The following is a 17965-nucleotide window of genomic DNA, read 5'->3' on the forward strand; positions in this document are numbered from 1 at the left end:
ATTTCACAAAAAATAATTGAATATCAATTCAATAAAAATTTAATTAAATAAGTATACTCATCGAATAAATTACTAGGCGAAATAGTATCAATGAAAGACCTGTTAATTATATTGGGATCACTCAAATGAGATAATATTGCACGTTGAAAGAAATTGAATACTTAAATAATAAAAATTGCCACGGAAATTAGGTAGTGAACACTAGTCCGAGAATAACCGATTACTATAGTACCTACCTACCAACATAATATGTTTTTTAATTTCATTACAACAAAAATCTATCAGCTATTGCTAAGGCAAGACTAGTAACTCGTAAATTAATTATTTTTTAGATAGAAATAGCTTATTTACTTAAGTGTAATTGTAATAAATATAAACAAATACTACTAATTAATAAAAAAAACTAACTCAACTAACCACATGTTATGGATATCGTAAGCAACGCCAGTACTACAAACACCCAGACTCGAGAAAATAATGATAGGAAAGTTAGGTGCTCTACATTGATTCGGCCGGGGATTCTTCCCGGAACCTGAAAGATGGCCACACCATGAAAATCGGCTTGCGAGCCACTCGACCACGAAGGTCGTCATAATAGAAGTAATGTCTAGATAGTGGTATTTAATATCTAATGCACAAAGTAAGTTAAATGTGTCTTTTTATGTTAAATTATATGGTGGTCATTCTCTAGTATTCACTATCTAATTTCGGTGGCTAAAAATTGCCACGATATTTTTTACAAGAAAAAACCTTAACCTGGCAATATCTCGAAGGGAAGAAATGTTAATTATAACAAAACAGACAGTTGTAATGAATTCTTAGAAATATTACGAGGCAAAGTTGTAACTAGCCGTACGTTAGTGCTACATATTATCTGATATCCCAAACACATGCAATATGTATCTCTATTATTGTAACTACAAGCATTGGAACGCGTTGTTTCGCCAGTATTTTATTGGATACTCAGCGGTCTTTTGTCTTTCTACAAAATACTGCTGGCAATACCGCACAGGACTCAATTGCAGAAACACAATGTTTACATACAATATCTGAAATAATATAGGAACTGGTGCATAGTATAACAGATAGTGATTTTAAATTGTACAAAGTTAAGAAGTTATTTTTTTATTTATTTTTTTTTTTTTATTGCGACTCGACAAAATGACTGCACCGCGCCTGATGGAAAGTGCGAATACAGTCCAGAGATGAGAGTAACGGATGGAAAACACAAATATCTTCACTCCGTCACTATCATTTTGCCGGTCTGGCCAAATGCACTGGATGTACACCAACTGATCCCTGAACGCGATTCGCAAAAGCGTTTCACTGTGGAGGGTTTTCCGCCGTGTGTACTGTGGTCGCTATCCAGTCGGCACAGAGCCTACCACAATGCTAAGCAGATGGACACTTGTGACGCCCTCGGTCGCCTCTTACGACCCCCACGGGCATGTATGGGGAGGCGACAATGTATTCTTAAGCCGTCGCCCCACGGCTAATAAGTTAATTTTAGTCTTTATTTTTTGCTCTCACTACACATTTGTTGAAGTATCACAAGGATCGAAGGTAAGAGCGTTTGCGCTCTACGTCCGATTCGTATCAGGGGGTACGTCCGACATCCGTCCGAAACAATTACTGCCAAATAAGCAATACTTGACCAAATGAAAAGACGCGTGATGCGAATGAAGCTTCATTCTTGATACTTGTCTTTTAATTTTGTCAAATATTACTTATTTGACAGTAACTGTTTCGGACGGATGTCGGACGGAGATCGAGAGTAGACCCCCCAGTTCCGTATCTGAGAAATGACGATCTGAAATGTCACAGGGATAATTTTTTCTCTGGGTATACAAGCGATTTTCGTATTTTCTCGAATTTGTATTGGACTTAGTGCACAAGCGACATCCGAAATAGGTCCGAGCTTTCTAGATTAGTTTTCTAGACTAGTCTCGGATTTGGAACGACTACGAATCGCATGCAGTGCGCAAGCGTGCTAAGAATGCAGAAAATAAAAACAAAAACTGACAATGAGAAAGAATTAGCAACAAAAAAAATATATATACAACATAATGAACCAACAAAAATGAAAATATAAATTGAAAACGCTGATTATTAACGCTGATTATTAACTGCCTCTGTGGCCGAACGGTTACCATGCCGGACTGCCACGCAGAGGTCCCAGGTTCGATTCCCGGGTCGGGAGAAATATTTGTATGGCCTACATTCATTTCTCTCGTGAGTTTGGGTGTAATTTGTGGTTGTCTATGTGTGTGTCCATGGCACCCGCGACACAGGGTTTCCCTAGTGCGGGGCTATGTTGAGTGTGTGCGTTATTATTAAAAAAAATATTAAAAATTAAAAAAATTTAAATATATGCTACGTATAAAAAAAATCAAAATTCAAATCAGGTGATTAGCCAAGGACCTCCCTGAAGTATGAGAAACCAGGTGGAATTACTCGGCGGTGTAAGTACCTCTGGGTCTGGCTTCGCCCCTAGAGGAGAGCTTATTTATAAAAGTTCTCTTCCCAAATCGATCACATCGCGATTTAGACCTGGAACCACCTGATCACCTAACTATGCAAACCGATGGGCCACCGAAACTAACTTATATTTAATATCTTTTTCCTATTATTATTATCGAGCACAGTTTTACGTATAATAAGAGAGTTACTTTGTATTAAAATAAGTGTTATTATATCAGTAAAACTAAATAAATTGTACACAACCACTACAACACAGTAGCAGTGTTAACTTATAAGTAACAAAAAATCATAAAACCGGCTAAAAAGTAATAAGGTAGCTTATCCGATAAAATAGAAAAATTCTATCTATGCCTGAGTACAATTTGTTTTTTCGCCTCCACGCTTCACCAAGGTACATTCGTTTCATCGCTAGCACAGCCAGGGAACTTTCATTCCATCGACAACAATAGCCATTCGATTGCTTTAAGGTGAAAATGGAAAGCTAACGATGTAAATAGGGGCTTACGACGAACTCACTAGAGTCTTTGTTCGAATAGATTGTCTTTATTTTTTCCTATTTAACTTCTGTAATAGTTCACAATTGGATTCGCAGAGTTCTGTGATTTTGTTTTATAAAAAAATTTGTACTTCGGATGTAGCTTGGGAAGTTTTTGTCGATTTGTACGAATTGCAAATTCCATAGGCGATTTTGAGAGATACCTTTGAAAGAAATTAGTATCCGCGATTGGTTTTCAAATGAATAGATTTAAATAATTTTGTTTAAAAAAACTTTATAAAAAAAGACCTGAAATAAATTCTTGACAAAAAACTAAAGTACATGAAGTATGAAGAAGTCTACAATGTGAAGCTTATAAGAAGCACCTATATAATGTTATGATGTGATGTGTACTAGTCCGCATACTGGCTACATCCGTATTAAATCCTTTTCTTTGTAAATCGAGTCTTAAAGTAGATTACGGAAGCAGTATGACAAAATTGTCAGAACTTTCACAGCTTAATATCGACGACGAAATTTAAGACAAAGGATAGAAAGACCTGCGAACGACAGCGCCGATGCGAACATAGACGAGTTGCGAAAGACGTTGTCGATACGGAAGCAGACGCAAGGTTCTTCCTGTGATATTTTCATTTAAGTTTGAAAATTGTTCACCCTCGCCAGCGCATCGCAAATTGTACTGGAATAGGGGATCGATAATGGGATTGTAGGTGCGATTTTCTTTGAGATGAGCGCTGTGTAAATCTTGGAGATAGAAAAATTTCGGAAATTGTCCTCGAGATTTATAGCCGAGCTGCGTGTGTCAGTAAATTGTTTTTTGATTCAATGTCTTGCAAATACGGTTATTAGATGGCAATGTCTCATAAAAAGGAAAAGGGAAGCTGACATAAATGTTCCGAAGAAAGTTTTTCGTATTTCTAAAGACATTTCTAGAAGATATACCGATGATAATGTAAGCAATAACCCAACTTAACACAAAAATCAATATAAAACCAATAAGTTAAAAAGTGGAAACCGTTCATTAAATATGATTACATGCTTGAGTTTATTATGACCGTAATATGTGCATTTCGGGAGCTATTCATTCTAGAAAAGCTCTTCGTGTTATAAATTTATCGTCTAAAAAATTCATTCAAATTATGATTATTCCTTTCGCAATTTCCCAGTTTTAAGATTATTAGGGCCCCATTTCTCAGGCCTTTGAATATTCGGAGACCAAAAGATTTACATAAAAAGAAACTTTCCCTCTCCTAAATTATGATTCAATTAGTATTAAAGGATTGGTCTCGCAAAGGAATTTTTCGGGTCTGCCGAGTCGGCCGACTGATACAAAAGTCCTTTGTGCTTTCGAGCAAACTAAGGAGGTTCAAGCTTTGTGTTCGGTTTGTCGTGTAAAGCTATTGGTATAAATAACAAGCGAAATGCGTGATAGCGTACTTGACAAACCATGAGCGGACGTGAAAGCGTTAAGTGTTTCTAACAAATTCACTTGGTATCCGCGAAGGCAACGTCTAATGCCCGTTTCTTTTGTATTATAGAATAGTTCCGCTTTTAACTTACGGTTAGTCTTCGGCGTGGTAATGATCCTCAGTTCATTACGCATTATAGGATTTTCTTCCACTTTTTGAAGGGTTTTTATGCTTAATGTACTGGTGAAATCTTCCCTATTGTCAGGCCTTTACATCTTTTGTAATAATGTCCTTTTAATCGGTTTTTCTTTGTAGCTACGGGCACCTGAGGCAAATATGTATTCTTGTACATAGTATTTTGGAGCTTGTGAATTTAGGTCTGGTGATACGATCGTAACATTTACTGGGTCTTTATTAGCGCTTAACATCAACTGCGTCTGTCACAGTTAATGCTGGATATTTGTTACCCGAAATCCCCTTGGTGCTGGGATTAAGTGACGAATTATACATTTTTTCGCTCGTCACAACCTTGCGATTATTCCGCTCCGTTCGTGAGTTTGAGATATTCGTCTTAAGGATTAAGGGGTGCTTGAAACGAACGAAATTTTACGAAAATTCCCTAGATGGATGAATACTGAAACCTTAATTCCGCAATTTCGAGGTGTAAAATAGTGTAAAAAATGGAATCATGACGCTGCCTTTGAGTACTTTATATTTACAACCTTATTTCAGGTAATTTTGCTCATGAATCATCCATCTTAATTATAAAAAGGACTTTGGTCATGCTTTTAAATATAGACATTTCAAGATAAGAGTGAACAAAGAACGCTATGGCCAGTAAAAATAAAGATAAAATTACAAATGTTTATAGCTTTTCAGTATGCTATATCAAGTTCAAATACGAAGTTGTGTAACTAACACATTTGGTTTAACAGTTTGTCATTCTCTCTACAGATTACAAAAACACATTTCAGAGACACATGGAAATTTAAAAAGACATTCATTCATTAAACAAACACACATAAAATTTAACGAACCGCTGCCATATTCGTTAACGAATTTCCGGCTTTCATTATGATTGTTCCACATAAGACGCACCACTATCTCGTGTGTGATCTCTTTCTTACATAGAAACTATGTATTCGTAATGATAGAGACAAATGACTATCAGGGTTACATGGCATGCCGTTAATGCAAGCTTTATTTGAATACTGGTCGGTAGCCTTTGAACATTAAATGCGTTGTATAATTTTTAACCTACTTCAAAAAAGGAGGAGGTTCTCAATTCGACTGTATGTTCTTTTTTTTGTATGTATGTTACGCGATAACTCCGGTATTTGTGAACTGATTTTCATGATTCTTTTTTTGTTGGAAAGTGGGTACTTCCATAGTCGTCTCATTTCATTTTGAAGAAAATCATCCACCTTTAAGTGTGGCTGTTCACACATGAAGATTCATTTTTTTAATTTGCGCCTAATTTAATTTAGGAGCTATTATTTTAATGGTTGTTTTTGCTATTCCTCCAATTCAAGGCGTTTTCTCCCAATATGCTTTGAGTAGTGAGAACCGATTATTATTATCTCCAGTGTCAAGTCCTGTATAGTGGCGAACTAGGGAATATTTCAACGTAATTCCACATACTTTTGAGGTCGGTTTTTTTAGTACTCTGTACTGAGATTATTAAGGACAACTATACAGTGAAATTATTATTATACACACAAAAAAAGAAAAAATCTTCGATCTGATTGATCTCCGCGCTTTCCAAGTGAGCTACAGACCGAGTCATCTTTATATTGAGTTTAAATAGCTATATAGTAAAGTTTTTAAAAGTACGCTGCCTACTATAATTTGGTTATATGTTTCAATACAGTTAACCAAGTTCTTCTAAAGGAACAACGTACGGAACTCAGATCTAGTAAATTATTTTCCACTTTACAGACACTGTTAGAAAGAAAAACCCTAAAAGCCATCAATCGCTCGACGATCCGTCACAAACATGCGTTTAATAGCGGCAATTAAAGGAGACACTCGCTCTACAGAAATATCGCGACATAAAAATGTCGTTCGAAGCGCGTATCAAATTGTTTGACACATTCGTCTGGCCAGCTCCCGGTTACGACTTGTCGTCCATTTATGACCCAACCGATTTGTGATATTCGTTTTTAAATATAGAAACCGATAGGATTGGTTGACGATGGTGTAAAGTTTATTGCTCCCACAAAATGATACCATCCTGGTTTGAGCGGAATGCTTAAGAAAAAAAAAACTATTTTGGATCATTCTCCTAATTGCTTCTCCGTTATATAAAAGGGAAGTAAAAGTTTGACCTAAATAATAATATTTCGGCACATGTCTAACAACAGAGATGGATAACATCACTTAGAGAAATTAACTTACGACGCAAAACGATGTCCGGTGACATTTGCGCGACCCAAATTAAATATTAACCGATGTCCATATTATATACAGACAAATTATCCCAAAATTTCGAGAGAACCGAAACATGACTGGAACAAATTCGACGTGCCAAACAAAGGGTTGGGTCGAACAGACCACGGAACGACAAATGTCGTACTAAACGACAAATAAAAGCTGTGATAGTTTAAATTGGGACCCAAAAACTGAATGCAAACAAACAGAACACAAATTTCGGTGGCAAAGTTTACGGACCAGAGGAAAACATTCAAAACAAGCGGTTGGATCGGAAATGTTCGCCAGTAATTTGTGGAACAGGTCGTTACTATCGTCGGGGACTTGTAGAACTGTTGTTATTGGAATGCTAGAGCTACAAGCACGTTTATTCCCGAAGGCCGAAGGTACTGTGAAATTTCTTTCTTAATATTTTACGAATTTAAAAACCTTCGTGAACTAAAAACAAGTCCTGGTATAGAAATGTAAATTTAAGTAAAATTCCAAGTAACCAAGCAATGTTGAAAAGTAGAAATCGCGTCGCGGAACACAATATTCGACCCAATAACCCTGTCGATAGTCGTAGAGGCACACCGAGGGAATTCCAATTAAATAGCATTCAATGAAATCTAGAACGATTATAGAATCCGATGGTAGGCAAATTAAACCGGAGCTCCCTAGGATTTCCTCTTCAATTTTCATGGACTACGACACGATAAAAATCCATTACGAGAGCGAGAGAGGCCTTGTGTCACCGTGGCTTCTATGAAAGCCGATAACGATGAAGCTCCTGGAATAGACTCAAGAATATTCTGCGTATAATTTTGGAAAAGTTGCATTGGGAATTGAAAATGAAACTATTGTTTCGGGGTCTTTGTAAGTCCCATAGTCAAGGCTGTTTGAAAAAAGAAATATACGCGATTTTTGACAAGAAAATAGTTTATTTCTAATTCTTTCTAAAACATAAAAACTTGATTTCTATGACACATTTTAAAATAAATATTCAATTGTGATAAAAATTTCGCACATTTCTTTTTATAAGAATTTTCATAAATTGTACTCTACATCCTAAAATCAGGTAATTTTTGGCATACATTTTTATATATCGTCAACTTAATACTACAATGTAATATGGTGGATACATAACACCGACAACAACGCTTTAAACACACATACGTCCATATTCTGTTCCATTCTCCACAATAAATGGTTCACTTGGAAAGAACCTCGTTCGAAGGATATTAAAATTCTCTTCCATGTATTCTAAACCTTCGGCATCCATGGCCGTGCTATAATGCGATTCCCTAGCAATCACATGCTTCATTTTGCATTCCCACAAACACTTTTACCGCCGAATCCTGCTCCTGTACGCAAAGGAATGTTAAGGACTTTTTTAAATCGGTTTCGAAAATTCTCCTATTTTCGTACTAGTCGCTATAGTACAGACTTTTAAGATTTATAGTTTAGAATCAAATAAATTTTCCTATGTTTAGAAGTGTCATTATTGAATAAAAGGTTTGAGCAGCCTGTAAAATGGAAACAGAAATATACTGATGAAATCGCGAAATGAAAATTGATAACATTCTAACAACGAAATCTAATTATATAATATGAAAATACTTGTAAGCTCTGAAGGTAATTCTAAGCCCAATTTCAGCTTTGTTTGTTTAAATATCATAAAAACCGGTCCAGAGAGCGTCGATAGTAATGTTTTACTATATAGAAAAATCATACAGCCGAAATGCATTGCTGTTTTCTTAATGATGCAATTTATTTATATGCAATATTGACTGACGTAACCATTGACTTACAATGTAACAGACACTCTTCAGGATATTTGTGCGCGCATAATTTTACAATTGATTTTTTTTTTCCACGGCAACTTGTGACCCTAAATTATCTCAGGTCACAGATCAAAATTTGAACTTGTAGCGTATTTTTTCAAATTTCATGCACATCGGTTGAGGAACGGCCGAGTCATTCCTTCGTAGATTGTACAATTTGAATGGATGTCAAGAAAGCTTTGTTTGCTTCACTCACTGCGTTTCGACACGTATAAAATTTTTCCAGCAGGCGGAAATAATTATAGCAAAAAATGAAATTTAATAATAAAAAACATTCAGTAATGAGCAATAAAACATTTGAAATGGAGGAAAACGCAAAATCAAAATAACATTCGTGGAAACGTTTGATACGTGAGACGGAAAACGAAAGTGGTACACAGAGTCTTGCGTATGTTTGACTTAAATTCGACAAAGGGTGAACGAATCAAAGTTACAACGAGAGAACACAGGGAATGGAAAAAGGGGAAGATTACTCGGAGACGTGTAAGCTTAGATTATTAATTGAACGTGTTTAGAGTTCGGGAGTCGTGCGCTTGATAAATGTTCCTAATGTCACGAATGTAATACTTAAGGACGTTAACAAGATTTTGCGTATCACGATTAAGACCCTCCACACGTAGACGACGTTGCAAAGAAATATTGCTCATTCTGCATTTTTAAGCACTACAATTCTTAACGTGTACTGATTCTGGAAGCAGTATTTAAGTAAATCGATGAGAGGTCTATTTATCTTCAGTGTCATTTATTTCTAAGTTAAACGTGGTGGGTATTTTAACAAATGAGATTAGTAGCAAGAATTTTCGAGAAATACCTGGTATAAGTACAAAGGCCATTATGATATTCATAATAACTTACCGTTTTGCACGAGTAGAGTTGAATCCCTCGCCAAAGGCAGTTCGGAATCCGTCAAAGTCGCGTCAGATGCGTTATCGGACGCCGAGGTAGGGGTAGTGGGGGCAGTTGGCGAGTCGGAGAGGCCGCGGTTGCGCGAGCGCCGTCGCCCGCTCCCGCTGGAACCGCTGCTGCCCGAGCCGTACGGGTGCAGCCGGCCCAGGCCTAAAACAAATATAATAGCATTGTTAATAAAAAATGCTTAAACAGTGACGTACGAAGTATGTGTTCATACAAATAATCGATTTAGTATATAGAAATGTATCAAAACAAGATTTTTATTGAACTTCATCAATTATTTTAAAATTATATTAAAAAATGAGCTACATATACACCATTTTAATCAAAAGACACAACGTATGCCAGAGAGAAACCCAATGAATCTATACATCATTAGAAAACTCTACAAGGAAAATACATTTTGTCGCGTAACAGACAATACCAAAAAAAAACAAAATAAAAAGGCTTAAAAATAACATCAAACGGCAAACATAAAAAGCCATAAGGAGATAACAATAAAAGAAAAAAGACGTAAAGAGGTCGCAAAACATTTTAAACTTAGCAATTTTTCCATACATTCATTAATAATGTAGAAGCGACTTGATCAAAAATAAATAACAAAGGTCGGGAACCCACATAAAGGAATAGATATAGAAAGGGAAAGATAATTAGGAATAATAAGGCTTCGGGGTACAAAGAGCTTGGTATACATGCTATATACAATACGGGATTTTAATGCGAATAGAGAGAAAGCGAGGCAATCCGTGGGCCAGATAAAGTCAGATGGGGGTATTTATCAGTTGTAGCGAACTCAATGGACGTCGTTCTTTATGTAGTAGTCACAGTTTGTTTCCGCTTTGGAGCTGAGAAAAGGATTTCATTTGCTTTATTTAGACTACAAGGTTTTAGAATCTTGAAATTCACTATATTATTGCCTATATAATATACTATATTAATGCCTACATACAAATATAGTCCTTATAAGTGTATTGTACAAGGTATTAACTTCTTAGACAAGATATTGTTTATATTACAGACGTATATTTGAATGATCACCATATAAAGAAACTTAATAACTTAATCATCCACTGCTGAATGTAGGCCTCCTCATTAACACGCCGTCTTTTTCGATCTTGGGTTATTTTTGTATCTAGGTTTTTTTCGGTTCCTTTGCTAATATAGTTGGTCTACCTAGTCTTCTTCTGGTACGCATTCTTGGTCACCACTCCAGTACTCTTCTATTTCACGTCATGTAGGCAATACACATGTATTTCATGTCTCCTTAAAGGATGAGTGCAAATTAGCAGTTAAAAAACTTTGTTGATTCTTTTAAAACACAACAACGTTTTGGTACAAGTAAATATGAAAGGAATGATTAAATATTATTAACAAAGAAAGCGAAAGCGGATATTCGAAACCGCAAAAAGTAATTAAAGAGAAAAACCTTCATAAAATGTGACTGAAGGCTCTGATATACCTTTAATCAGTGAATAAGTCTTTGATGTCGTGCCTTTATTGAGTAAAGATGTACTTCAACCTCTTGGAGAGGAAATTTGGGACCGGCTTTTTTACAGGCAAACGATTATTCAAAGGTACCGTTTTAGGCTTAATTTTTGTGTGAACTCCATTTCTGTTTCATAATTTTGTTTGTTTTACATTCATTGGGTTCAAGATCCTTATATGAAAGAGCATTTCATCACTTTGCTCATTATAATTTTATTTTATAGATGTAAATATTACCACGTGTTATATATACAGTAAAGGCGTGTTTTGCTTGTCTTATTTTCACGAATCGATCTTAAGCGATTCGAAAATATAACAGTAGTAATTGAAAATCTAAACGTATTTTACGAAAGCCGCCTATTGCAGACCATAACTCAGGTCAATTTATAGCACACAAAACATTTTCTTCGGAGCTTAGTAAAGCAGGTTTCTTGAACATTAAATCGTATGAGATCATTAAAGGAAAAAGTATCCAAGAGGAAATAAACCGCCCGCACGAAAGAGCTCCTGAGACGAAGCTAAAACTTTTTAATTTAAGGCAAACATCCCTGGAGGATGAACTCAAAGGACCTAAAAAGAAAATAAAATTAGTTTCGACTACCTCATTACTGGACTCAGTAATTGAGTCATGCAGATTGTATGTCAAAAGAATTTGAAAAAAAACATCAATCGTTGTTGTAAACACTGTAATAGAATTACAAAATTTTAAAGTTACTGCAATTTGATAAGGTAAACATTAATGTTGTTTCTACGCATTATTGGTGCGAACGATCAGTACATTCAAAAATAAAAGAAGTTTTATAAATACACACGCACGTTTCGATGTAAAAGAGAATCCGTCGACGCCACAACAACAAAAACATCGAAAGCAAATGTTACGATGTCTGTAATACGCTTTTCTGAACATAAAATACAATAGCTTCTATCATATCCGAAAATCCATTCGGAGTAAAAATACAAAATTATTTTATTGGATACAATACTTACCTAACATTATCAAGATGGAGAGTATTTGATATATACCAACGCGCTTGAAATTTCGTGAAGTTTAGTAGTAGTATTAATTTTAAAACTCTGTTAAAGATTCTTCTTTAACTTAGGTTAGGTATCGAAGTAATTTCAGATTAATTATAAAACTGCATTGATTTCTGAAACCTGAGTCATATAACGTCGAACAATTACAGATAAAGACATTAATTAGATAAAGACATGCAATAATGAGCAATTATCAAGTTTAAAGTTTATTTTTTTACTAATAAAATAATCCGACTCATAAATAAAAGGTTACAATAAAAGCATCTTGAGCAATATCTAATCAACCACAGAACTTGTTCAATGCGATAATTAAGGAGCCGAGAACCCTTCACAAAGGAGGTCCAAACAAAAAGGACAATGAGCTCGTTAGTCGAATTTTTGCCAAGTCCCCCCACACCCACTTGGCCGGCGGAGTTGAGCATCCGGTGGAATGCTAATTGTACTGCATAATGCTAGAAGGATAAATAATTGATTTTTTGGAGCGTACTTTTAGTTGTAAAGTTGGCAGCTCTGATTCAAATGTAAACTGTGACTACAGCATTGTTGCTGACTGAATTGCACTGAAAATGGACCAGCAACTGTATTGCATTGTGGAATAAGTTGGAGAATTTCAACAGAATTTCTCAAGCATGGACTGCTTAAAATACTGGTTTTGTTTAGGTACAGGACAGGTTCGCTAGCAAGTGCTATTTTTTGAAAATATACAATAAATATTCAATTTGCACAGACACAATACATGTTTGAACTTCCAGCTTAATGAACTTAAATTGTACCTTATTTGAATAATTTTTCTTCTTCCAGGACACAGTTTTTTAACTAACAAATATTCACAATATTCCAGAACACGAAAAAATAACTAAACATCGTTATGCACTCAATCAGAAGCATAATAAAAATCCAAACACTTATCACGTGCGTTTCAAAACAAACCACAATAGAACTAATTCGCAAAACTTAATTCTAGATTGTTTTAGAGCGTGGGATGAAGTAAAACAAATAAAAATACAGTCTGTTTCCTGTTCAGATGATAATGTGAACGATAAGGCAGGACGTCCTGGTGATACAGGGGAACGACCAGCTCTTTGATTAAATAATAATGTCAAAAATATCATTGGAAATAACTTTATCATTTCGGTTATGAATCATTTACAGTATTCAAGTTGTTTAAGATTGAATTAATAGAATTACGATTTACAGATCGGCAAGTAATTTTGCTTGTAATGTAATGTAAGCTGAGTGGTAATGCCTAGCCTATTTGAATATTGGTTTACGTATTAGAATACAGACCGACATAAACAAGTATGTATAAGAATTTGAAGAAGAAAATTTACGGCCATTTAAAAGATTTGTTGCGATGTATTCGTAAATACAAAAATTTGGCATAATGATTGATTGAATTATACAGCAATATGAACAAAAATATAAAAAAAGATTTTCAAGCTAAAATGAGAATATTGCAACACTAATTATTCACAAAGAATTATGAATTCTAAACATATCAACAACCCAATTTCACAACGACTCTAAGGCCGGCCAAGAAAACATGAAAATAGCAAGAATTGAATAAGCAATAAAGCCTAAACACACAAAGTGGTCACGGAAGGTTATAAAAAGTAAGATTTAGGCACTAGTCCCAATTTAACTTATAATACTTGACCTAATAACTTACGGTGGGTTAATTTAGTTGTAATTAAAACCGTTCTAGCTAAAAGGTTTGCTAGGTTGATAAATGAAATGAAGTTAATTGCATTTCAAAAGTGCTAGCTTGCTGGTTCGTTAATATAAGTAAAAGTCGGTATACTTTGTGAACACCTTTAAGAAGCATAGGGTATACTTTGTGCCATAAAAACAGCAATTCATAACCAAGGCACGAACGAAGTTGTCTCAGAATATTTTCTTGGATAGTGCAACAGAAATAAAAAAGAGTCCAAAATGAAATGGTGATACAATATGATAAAAATAAACTAAATCTTCACTTTTGTTTAGGGACTGACAATTTGCAATGTGATTTATAAAGATAATGTTACATGTTACCAGTTTTGTAAACAACTATGTATTGTATTTTTTAAAATAATGTTGCCTAAATTATGCCAAAACGCCACAAAGCAAACCCTTGACAAAATCAAGTTTGTGCACAACAAAATTGAATAACAGAGAAAATTCAATACTACGAAATAGTGAACTCATAAATATACAATTGGCAAGACGCTTGCGTACCGAAATCACGTCTGTGCTAAACCCTCAAAAGATTTCACGGAAACATTCGACAAAACATACGCGAGCCTAGAAACTCACGCACGTATTGTTGTGTTCTTTACTAAAGAATCTACAAATTTGTATCCCTAGATCCCGCATAAACGAACTGGTAAACCTTGATTCCCTGGGGGAACAACTGTCACAATTCGTCACCCGACGACAGTGAAAAACTTCGCATACTCATACATATTATTACGCTGCATACATTCCCCTCAGAATCGGCAGGGATCTGTGCGAAGGACTTGACGCATGTTTTATTCTTTAAAAATAATGTGAAGTCTGTGTAATACTTTGAGGTAAAATTAACACCGATATTGGTCCTTTGCTAAAACAAAGTCTTGCATTGAATATTTTACTGTAAATCCTCTTTTTCTTTATGAAAATCAATGTTGGCAAGTTCCAAGTCCCTTCTTTCAGATATAATATTCTAAACACGGTGGCCCGCGTTAAGGCAAACGTAGAAATTTGTCACATGAGCGATGGTTCACCTACGTGTTTCGCTGTTCAAATCCCAAACATAATCCCTTGCCTTCCAAATAAAACACACCTTTATTACTTTAAAGGGAAAAGCTTAAATCCAGCGCGGCTGCCTTTGGGGATTTCATATTTCATACTCGCACGAACTCGGATTATCGTGCGAATTCATATCTTAGCGCCGTCATCGAAAAAGGTCGTTTTCGATTGCGTGCGCCCGTTGTCTCCGGCCGGGTTTGTAGTTACGCAGAGTGCCACTGTATGATTTTATGCCAGCAAAAGTAAAGAAGGTTGACAAATAGGTCGGGCGTGCCGATGTTCAGTTTTATTAAAATTAAAATGTTCTATCGTGACATTAATAAAATGCGGTAAGGTTGAAAATCGTGAAAGTTCCGCCGTTTAAATTTACACCGAGTACACAGGGGATAAGCTGAACATTTTTATTATCATCGTGCTAGTTTATTGCGTCTCGAGCTCGGGCATTAGAAATAATCTTCGCTGAAGGGGTGTTAACGTATTTTAAGACATCGCATCGTGACCGAGGATTTTAAAACATTTAACGGTGTTAAAAGTAATCTAAGTGCGAACAATTATATTGTTGACTAGACAGTTCCACAAAATAAACGCAACAGGGAAAATACTTAGAGAGGCGAAAATTTCGAAAAAACAAAACGAAAACGAATAATAAATCAGTTGGAAGGCAAAACAGGCGAGGCGAGAGGCCGCGTCCACAGTCGTAAATAACTCTTAGCCGAACAATTTCACCGACAATTTATTCGGCATGAACTGTAGTTGTCGAACGCTGACGTTCGCGTATTGGTAGAATAAATGATAGACATAAAAGAGGTAGGAGACAACAGCGACTGTAAGCGGAGCCTTCGGTATTGTGGTCACGTAGGGACGCGAGACTCGGAGGCGCAATCTTCGAAGAAAGAATTACATTTATCCAAAGGCAGGGAATCCCGAGTAATTCAATGCATAGACGCGACGAAACGCATGCAAGATATGGTTTGAGATATATTATAATGCGAATGTCTGCTCCACGTACGGTTGATTCTCATTTTCCGTTTCATAAATTCACCAATTAGGGGGAATGGCTAAATTTTGTTTATTTCACTTACACGAATGCGCTTTATTCACAGAAATAATAATAAAATTCCGTTACGCAAATGGAAATGTCTTCGAATTCGGTAGTCTTGCGATCCACAATAATGTTTTGAATATGATAATGATGTAGTTTTAAACAAAAGCTTTCAATCCCTTGACTTAGTATAGATGCGTATTGTTATTCAAATAATGTTCCAAACAGTTTGTCACTTGATTTGCGGATTGAATTGAACCAATTCGGCGAAACTAGACCAATCGTGTCAATATGCTGTCAAATAAATTTTGATAGCGACAAGAACGTTAGGCAAATTGGATTCACGCTACAATTGTGAAGGAAAAATATAGAGGACGACACAGTAAATATTGGGCGATTTCTTTGATTCAATTTGAAGCAGCATCTAAAGAATTACCGAATTTCTTTTGGTTGATGAATACCTATTTAAGAGTATTTTGTTTATTATTGTCGCAAATACAATTGAGTCCGAAATAAATTAATTGACATAAAGATTCTTATTTTCTTTTGAATTCTGTCTTCTTCAGCCCAAACCAAATTGAATAGTAAATACGATTTGTCATTGTCTTTATTAATTTTTGCCCCCGTTTCTCGTTGTTTCATCAATCATAACTATCACATCTTATTTCCAAACAAACATTTGTCTTGATAAAATAACTTCATCTGTCGACTAACAAGTTGCTAATCCCTGGAGTACTATCTGCACCAAATAGGAACCAAAGCAATTGAGAATCGCGAACTAAGAGTTAGACCCGAAAATCATGTGTTTGTTTTTGATTTTTGTCTAACGAGACAATGGGGAAATGATGAGCACAGTGGCGAACGTCGCCTTTGGGAATTCACCCCATACCGATACTCCCTTCAATCTCCCTTTCAATTGAATAACGACCTTACTATCTTAAAGGTAGGTTGGAAACTTCTGTGGCGGTGTTAGGTTGATGAGACGTTTTGGGAATGTTTTGTCCACATATGGCGTCAAAGCGGCTGCAGCGAGTGACGGCATGACACTCGAGGGAGCTGGATTGGCCTCGTGTCCCGACAGCCACTATGTCACCGCTTGGACTTTAAGATTTAAAAGTTTCATTGAATTTTGTGGAGTGCAATTTGTAGTTTCGGTTTCAGTGCACCATATTTGTTGATTGTTTGTTCAATTTATTGGACTTCACTAACGATGAAATAATTTACTGAATGTAAGTGAAGCACTTGCATTTGTTTCTATAAATTGCAAAAACTCTTGTTATGGATTACATCCATAGAAAATTAGTAAAATACAATTTCAATAATACAATTCACATTGAAAGAATAATCCAATATCTGGACCATTCCACCAGGTTTTTTAATGTTGATAAATAAAATCAACTAAACGGTTTTAACCCAAATGTCTAATAAGTAACATTTAGCTTATAAGTTTTCGTTTCGCAAAAGCGCAAGATCTTTCAATAGGATTATATTCTGTTTGTGTTCTGTTTCTGGTTATATTGGGTTTTTGTTTGTTTTGTTGTATCCTACTCGTTGTTCGGGATGTCAATCCATCGGGAAGCCACTACCAGAAATCTGGAACTAGTGACAATCGTTTATATCACGTTAAGTTAAAACTAATTTCGCGTAACTTCCCTTGAAGTGTATAAGTCAAGTTTATGGTGAAAAGAGATTATTGTGGATCCTGGATCTAAAATAAGAAAAGTAATTTACTATAACACTCAAAGTTATTCTAATCAGGCAGACTTAAGATTATCTGATAGAAATCGTTCAGTTACAACTAGACAAAAGGCAACACTGTACGAAAATTATCTTAATTCTCTTAACGATACATGTTTTTTCATACAAAATTGCGCTGTTGTCGAAGCTTGATGCAGATGACATACACGCATGGTATTAACAAATTTAAATTATTCAAATATCGTGAAATTAGCGGATCAATGGACTGGTGTGATTTTGTCTTTGTGTCTGATTGTCTTTGTGTCTTTTGTTTTTGTGTCTCAGGTGACTTTATTCACTTCACAGAGTTTAAATGTTAACTAACAATGATTCTAATATTAATTATATC

General features: G+C 35.5%; 1 protein-coding gene across 4 annotated transcripts in view; it reads right to left on the minus strand.

The window, feature by feature from the left end:
* Positions 1-17965, minus strand: part of LOC113235189 (teneurin-m) — a 504828-nt gene that overhangs the window by 316883 nt on the left and 169980 nt on the right. For 3 of the 4 annotated variants that reach the window (XM_026470804.1, XM_026470803.1, XM_026470801.1), the window contains one exon: positions 9491-9695. In XM_026470804.1, the coding sequence (XP_026326589.1) occupies positions 9491-9695 (205 nt within the window). The remainder of the gene's footprint in view (positions 1-9490; positions 9696-17965) is intronic. The other variant, XM_026470802.1, reaches the window with a different exon arrangement.

This window comes from Hyposmocoma kahamanoa, unplaced genomic scaffold, assembly GCF_003589595.1.
Source record: "Hyposmocoma kahamanoa isolate Upper Pololo Valley unplaced genomic scaffold, ASM358959v1 87, whole genome shotgun sequence".
NCBI classification, from domain to species: Eukaryota; Metazoa; Arthropoda; class Insecta; order Lepidoptera; family Cosmopterigidae; genus Hyposmocoma; species Hyposmocoma kahamanoa.